The 6868-nt window shown below is 37.1% G+C and overlaps 2 protein-coding genes across 2 annotated transcripts; one reads left to right on the top strand and one right to left on the bottom strand.

The window, feature by feature from the left end:
• Positions 1-2340: 2340 nt before the first annotated feature.
• Positions 2341-5091, top strand: LOC105316795 (uncharacterized). Its single transcript, XM_011411995.2, has 6 exons — positions 2341-2939; positions 2991-3126; positions 3350-3501; positions 3639-4078; positions 4212-4540; positions 4606-5091. The coding sequence occupies exons 1-6, from the start codon at positions 2619-2621 to the stop codon at positions 5010-5012; spliced, it is 1785 nt and encodes a 594-aa protein (XP_011410297.1). The 5' UTR covers positions 2341-2618; the 3' UTR covers positions 5013-5091.
• A 29-nt stretch (positions 5092-5120) lies between these two features.
• LOC109580365 (uncharacterized) lies at positions 5121-6811 on the bottom strand. The gene is made up of 8 exons (XM_019993418.1): positions 6589-6811; positions 6254-6538; positions 6122-6210; positions 5852-6068; positions 5719-5802; positions 5588-5670; positions 5350-5406; positions 5121-5294 (listed from the first exon to the last, which is right to left on the bottom strand). Exons 1-7 carry the CDS (start codon positions 6701-6703, stop codon positions 5377-5379), a joined length of 903 nt encoding a protein of 300 aa, XP_019848977.1. The 5' UTR covers positions 6704-6811; the 3' UTR covers positions 5121-5294; positions 5350-5376.
• Between the last annotated feature and the right edge of the window lie 57 nt (positions 6812-6868).

Below are 6868 nucleotides of genomic sequence, written 5' to 3'. Positions count from 1 at the left end.
GATATAAATGTCAGTGTAAACTTTTTATCTACAAATTGATATAAGATGCTTGATTCCCCGACTTGCGTGTCACCAAGCAGCAATATCTTGTAGAGAACGTCATAGGTTACTTGAGCTGGAGGATAAGCCATGATGCCAAAGTTCTAGTCTTCGATACAAAGCCTTGAGGATAGCTTGGGCTGGCCTTTTCGAAGCCACACCTTTCGTTAAGGAATGCTGTAATAAAAAGTCTACTGTCAACAGGCTAATCTAATAAGACTCGAGGTTCATCAAATTGGAATTATAATTATAGATCTATTTGTTGCAATTTATCGCTATAATAGCTAAAGGGGGTGAGCACATGCCGCCGGGTCCAGCTACACCCTTCGAGATCTGTTTAGAAAAAGTTACTCTGGATTCTAATCATTCTATAAACTTGAGTGATAGTCACTTGTCCGGCCTGATCTCTGTAGTCTGTAGCTTGATCTGTAAATGTGTACAGTGTAGACTACGTGATCTTGCTATTCTTTACTTGGCCTTGACTAGTAAGCTGGATATTAAAAGCATGGCCCTAAAGCCCAACATCCACTGTGGCAACTTTGTTGAAAGCAACTTTGTGGTTACTTTGATGTATGTCAACTTTGTTGCCAGGAAAACCCCGCCCAATTCCGGGATTGGAAAGGTGTGGCTGATTGCTGCTGCATGCAGCAGAATTCTATTCATATCCATAAATGAATTATAGAAGTAAAATTATATATAATAATATAATATTACAACAGTCTTGCTTGGAAATTATAAATGTATACATGAATTTCCATCTGTTTACATTTGCAAGTGGGTTTAATGGACTTTACCTATTGTGGATATGAAGGTTGATGTAAACCTTTTTTCTACAAATTGAAATATGATGCTTGATTTTCCGACTTGCGTGTCGCCAAGCAGCAATATCTTATAGAGGAAGTCGTATGCTGTTTCAGCTGGAGGATAAGCCATGATGCCAAAGTTCTGTTGTTAGTCCCGAGGAAAGTTTGAGCTGGCTTTTTGGATCCGAAGCCACGCCTTTCAACATTTAAAGGAATGCTGCTGTTATAGTGTTATTCCTTGCAGAATTTATGGCACAGCAGTGCATTCACTTTTTAAAAAGGCAAAAATAGTGTTTGGTAACCTGATTTGGTCACTCAAGATAGAATTGTTGATTGCAGCGGTGAAGTCAATCCGTCAAAACCTACCTCCGACAACATAGAAGCGGAAGCCATGTCAATGACGTTTATGTTTATTCAAGCTAGCCCCGCCCAATCCTCCAAGTTTAAAGGTGTGGCTGATTGCTGTTGCGCGCGCATGCATGCAGGAATAATGTCTGCTAGTATAAAGGCCACTATACACCAGGCAATTCTATTGCTTGCAATCTATGGTTACTTTGATGTTGTAAGCAATGTGTTGCATAGAATAGAACATGTTTCTATTCTAGGCAACAGTGTTGCCTGAAGATCAAAGTAACCACAGATTGCCTCCAATAGCATTGCCTGGTGTATATAGTGGCCTTAAACTATAAATATTGTAGAATACCTGAAAACTGTAAAAGTAACATTTATATACAACAATTTTGCTTGGTTTTGATGAAACCACTAGATCTATGTATGACAAAATTAGATCTAGTTCTACTTTATCGTGTACATTTGCACGGACCTCACCTATTGTAGATATGAAGTCCATCGAAAACTTTTTCACTACGAATTGAAGTAAGATGCTTGTTTTCCCGACATGCGTGTCCCCAAGCAGCAATATTTTGTAGAGAAAGTCGTACGTTGTGAATGTAGTCAGTGGATAAGCCATGGTTCCAATTTTCGTAGTTCTACTGAGTATTTTTTTTTTAGCTGGAAGGAAAGTTTGAGCTGGCTATTAGGAAGCCACACCTTTCAACTAGGAATGCTATCATGGTAAGCAAAAGGCGATGGGGCGAAAGGCCCTGTTTATATTTACACTACAAACCAGTTTGGATCAAAGCCGTTCAGAAACCAGCTTAATATTGTGTCCACACATAACTGTGGTTGAATTAGTTTACAAGGCTACAGTTGCTTCAGTACATAAACCGGTGTGGTTTAGCATGATAAGTCGGTTTCAAACCGCATTGAAATTTTCCACACGTAAACTGGTTTATTTCTGGAGGGTAAGCCATGATGCCAAGGTTTTAGTCTTCTTTACAAGCCTTGAGGAAGCTTGAGCTGGGTTTTTGGAAGCCACACCTTTCGTTAAGGAATGCTATGCTGTAAAAGTAATCTAATCGAGGGTTCATCAAAATTGAAATTGTAATAATTATATTCATTGCAATTTATAACCGAAACGATTATATTCATTGTTGCTACAATAACAAGCACATGCACATGCTGGTCCAGCTACACCCCTCGAGATCTTAAGGTTACAAAAAGTTACTGTGGATTCTATAATAGTCACCCGGTCTGCCTGATCTCTGTAGCCTGTGGCTCCATTGGTCTGTAAAAGTTTGCAGTGTAAACGTCATCTTTTATTCTTGACTCAGCCTGAGGAGACTAGTTGACTTGACTGTAAGCTGGATATCAGAAGCATGGCCCTAAAAGAAATCTTGTTAAAGGAAAACTCTGCCCTACGCATCATATGTCAATATGATTCAAAACATCAATACTTTCGTTGCACCAGAAGTGCTCAACAGCTCTCAGGCTGACAAGCAAGGCCTTGCAACTGCAGATTTCTTACTCAGTAATGCTGAGCTGGTCATGATCGTTGAAGATAAACGCAAGGAGCTGCAGCAGAAAGTCTCTGATGAGGAAGGTTCTGAATGTTTAGAAATTAAGATGACAGTATTTGGAAATTGGGCTGGAAATCTTGATAGGTCAAGTGGTCTCATACTTTACTGCAAACCAAAGAATGTGTCTCAAGTGAAAGCTGTTATTAAAGCTGCCGGAAAGATGAAACCAATTGTAAAGGTATTTACTTAATTGAAAAGTGCATCGGTGCAAATATATTTTTAATAATAGGTTGGGTTTGGTGGTGCCTATCATACCTGGACTCCTCTCTTTCCTGAAAAATGTACCAAAGACTCATCAAGCATCATCCTTAACATGTGTGACTTGTCTTTAGAAACGTCTGGACAGCGAATTTATCTTGTAAAAGGTTAATAAGATTATTTGTGAGTAAATATTGAAGCCAAACTTCTACAACTTTGTGGGTACTATAGAAGCTTGTGGTCAAGAGCCCTTAGGCAGGGGTCAAGTGTATTTAGGACTTGAAGTGTTAACAAAGTTTCTTATACCATCAAATTAAACTTACTTTTTATGCATGCACAAGCAATAGGGTGCATATTGATAAGAGTATAATGCACTCTTGCTGTTTATAGATGACAATAATATCACTACTCATGTGACTGTTTCTCCTGGAGTGACTACTGGTGAGCTCACTGAGGTTTTCTTGAAAGAGAGCATTTGCATTGAGTCTAATGTCGTCCTAACAGGTGTCACATATGGAGGTATTATGCCAACTGGCTGCCATGTGAGTTAATGCATATGAACAATTCAACTATACATTTTGCAGAATTTATGCCATTATTTCACTTTTGGCAACAGTAGTGTTTTGTTTACAATTTTTGGCTGGCTTATGTTTCAACTATTATGTTGAATTTTGTATAGGGTGTTGGTAAGGATCAATCCATTCTTTCTGATTTGGTTACTCAAGTTAAAATTGTTGATTGCAGCGGTGAAGTTAAAACCTATCCTGATGACCTGCCAGAAGGCTCCAACAAAGAAGCAGCCATGAACGGCATCAGAATGAGCATGGGAGTCTTTGGAGCAGTCGTTGAAATGACCATAAAAGTTGAGAAGCTGAAGACTGCTAAAGTCGATACCACCTACCCGACCATTGGTTCTCTTCTTTATGGGGACTCACCAACCCTTCCTCGGCTCATTCAGGATAACTGGTCACTGGAGATACTCTGGTTTCCTTTCACCAGCCTTGGACTCGATGGAGGGATCCTTCAAGGTTTGCCACTGATGGATACATGGCAGCCCAAGCTTGATGAGGTATGGGTCAGAGCCATAAACAGAGATGAGTCTTTCTGTGAAGTAAACAAGTAAGAATTCAGTTATTAGTGCTGTAATTTTATTTTATCTACATTTTTATTACTTTGTAACTTCAAAAACAACATTACCTCATGAATGCCTTTATGCTATGTGGAAAGTTTGAGTCATTTATTTTCATTGTAGGATTGATAGGACGAAGCAGAAGATACGTGACACAATGCAGCATCAAATTAATGGCAGTGTTGCTAACCCAATCATAGACCGGTTCAAGACACTCACTCCGGCCATCATTAGTAATGCTGTGAGTTTTATAAAGATGGAGAACCCTCCTGGGACCACGTATGAGCCGATGACAAATGCCATCCACTTTCACTTTGGAATTTCACTCGGACCTTTCTATGACATGGAGTTTGGGTTCCCTATTAACCTGGATAACCTTGATGACCAGTATTTTAGCAATTTTATGACTGCCATGAGATTTGTTGTTGACAAAAGCAAAGAATATTCAGCAAGTGAGTTGTGCGAATGTAGCTAGAATAATTTCACTCTATGCAATGTCTTCTTTTACCTTATGCAGAAGGAGAAATGGACCAATTCCCACTAAGTACTACAATGGTACTTCGTGTCATCAGTAAAAGTGATTGTCTCATTTCGCCTGCTTCAAGGCGTCTGAATGATAGCACCACACATACTGCGTGGGTGGAGATCCTCTGCTTCACGGCAATCACTGGTACCCAGAACTATCAGACGTTCTTTCAAGAGGTGGGACAGAAATGGATGGAACTTGGCGGAGCGCCTCATTGGTGCAAGCTTTGGACGTTTCTTGAAAATGGTGAAAAGAATGTGTATGATCATGTTCATGAGTTTTATGGGAAGAATTTGTCGGATTATCGTGAGATTCTGAAAGAACACTGCAGCTCAGCAAAGGAAGAACTTCATGAAATATTTATGAACTCAACATTAAAAAAGATCTTGAATGTCTGAGCCAATAAATATTGTCCAATAAACATAATAGCAAATTTCTAATTAATAGAATTGAAAAAAAGAAATTACAAAATTTAAATGAATTGACTTTTATTTCCAAAAAATTAGCAAAATTTGTTAATAATATTAACAAATTTTGCTTATTATACACTATGATGTTAAAAATAATCATAGAAAAAAATTAATGTAATGACAGCATAGTTGGCAATAATGATATATAGCATCAGCATCAAGAGGTAGCATTCAAATTAGTTTGCAGCAGTAAGTGATTCTTTTATACATCTACATTACATAGGAAAAAATTAGTAACAACTGTAATGTTGATTATACAATTTACCACTAAGAGCTTTATCGCTTCAATCATTCACTTTTTACATTTCTTGCAACAGTTCTTCTGTATTAACAGATTGAACATTATGATAATATACATTGTATATTTCAGTAAATTAAGATACATTATATAAAATATAAGTACATGCTTATTCACTCAGCCAACCAATGAGCATTTCTGTAGCATACTCTCATAACCATGTGTGCATTTGTACTTTGGATAGTGTGTATACTTAGTTACTTACCCTGCATTTGTATCCTATGATTGCTATGACAATACAAGTTACGATCAAGAAGACTGCTGCAACAACACAACCAATGATAAGCCCTAATAATGTTATTAAGAGTGCTTAGTAGAAATAGAAGTAAAGCTAACCTATATTTGGTGGAGGTTTTGTAGGAGATGGTGTTTGTGTTGGAGAAGGTGTAGTTGATGTTGAAGCAACTGGAGTTGTTGTATCTGTCAAATATTAGTATTTATGCACTGGGAGAGGAATAAAACAACTTACCAAATGCTAGTATAAATGATTCACTTTGGCCAGCTCCATTACTAAACACAATAGTGATATTGCACTGTTGATGCATAGGTACTGATACGACCCTTGTAAGATTTTCTCCAAAAGAATACTCAACTAATGAATTATTCTCATATACAAGGTCAGTTTCATTACACAGTATACTGATATTAGTATGCAGAGGAGCCTTAGGAGCACACTCTAATTTAATCTGTAAACATTTGTTGTGAATATAAAGATAATATCTATATAAATATCTCTTACTGGTATAGTTAGCTTGTAAACAGCATTGTCATGGTTGTCACGGTCTTGCTCTATAAAGTGTACAGAAGTACCCTCAACTGACTTAGGAACTATCAAAAAATAATTAAAAACTAAAATAAATCAAATTTATACCTTCTTGAATAGAGAATATTTTTTCCCTAGATATTCCATCCCCTAATTTATTGACTCCAGCTATAACAAATTTATAATGACGACTGAATAATTTGGGATCAGGAAACTGAAAATTAGTTTGAGGGAAAACATGTCGTTCAATCAAAACAGCACCAGTGATATTGTCAGATAGGATAAAATGGTATCCATATATATTAGATGAACTATGAGGAGCAACCCATGTTATATTAAGAACATCACAGTTTTCAGGTGAAGGTTTAATGTCAGTGACTGGTCCCACTTTAGCTAATAGCATGTGTACATAGTTAATTTAAGAGTAAAAATAGATTTCTTACCATATTTAAATGGTGGTATAGGTAGGAACTCTCCTCCCATATTGCTCATTGATACAATAACAGTGAATGCAGTTAAATTATTAGGCATAGATACATCTCCTTTAATTATCTCCATTTGATTGTGAACTTCTGGTGGTATACTGTAGTTTCCTTGTATCTCATTGTGAACATTGAGTATAATGACGATTATATTATTAGGATATTCAGCACTGCATAACTCACTGACCTATCAATTGGTATGGATTATTGCATGGTAAGTAAAATGTATAATTAGATCTAT

This window comes from Amphimedon queenslandica, unplaced genomic scaffold (assembly GCF_000090795.2).
Source record: "Amphimedon queenslandica unplaced genomic scaffold, v1.1 AMPQUscaffold_13495, whole genome shotgun sequence".
NCBI classification, from domain to species: domain Eukaryota; kingdom Metazoa; phylum Porifera; class Demospongiae; order Haplosclerida; family Niphatidae; genus Amphimedon; species Amphimedon queenslandica.
This window is presented reverse-complemented; position numbering and strand designations above follow the sequence as displayed.

Excerpts from the sequence above, each read along its gene's own strand:
- LOC105316795 (XM_011411995.2), top strand. The coding sequence starts at position 2,619 with ATGATTCAAAACATCAATACTTTCGTTGCACCAGAAGTGCTCAACAGC. Across the intron at positions 3,127-3,349 it reads GCGAATTTATCTTGTAAAAG|ATGACAATAATATCACTACT; the intron begins GTTAATAAGATT and ends TGCTGTTTATAG. Across the intron at positions 3,502-3,638 it reads TTATGCCAACTGGCTGCCAT|GGTGTTGGTAAGGATCAATC; the intron begins GTGAGTTAATGC and ends AATTTTGTATAG.
- LOC109580365 (XM_019993418.1), bottom strand. The coding sequence starts at position 6,703 with ATGGAGATAATTAAAGGAGATGTATCTATGCCTAATAATTTAACTGCA. Across the intron at positions 6,211-6,253 it reads AATATTCTCTATTCAAGAAG|TTCCTAAGTCAGTTGAGGGT; the intron begins GTATAAATTTGA and ends ATTTTTTGATAG. Across the intron at positions 6,069-6,121 it reads TTTACAAGCTAACTATACCA|ATTAAATTAGAGTGTGCTCC; the intron begins GTAAGAGATATT and ends AAATGTTTACAG.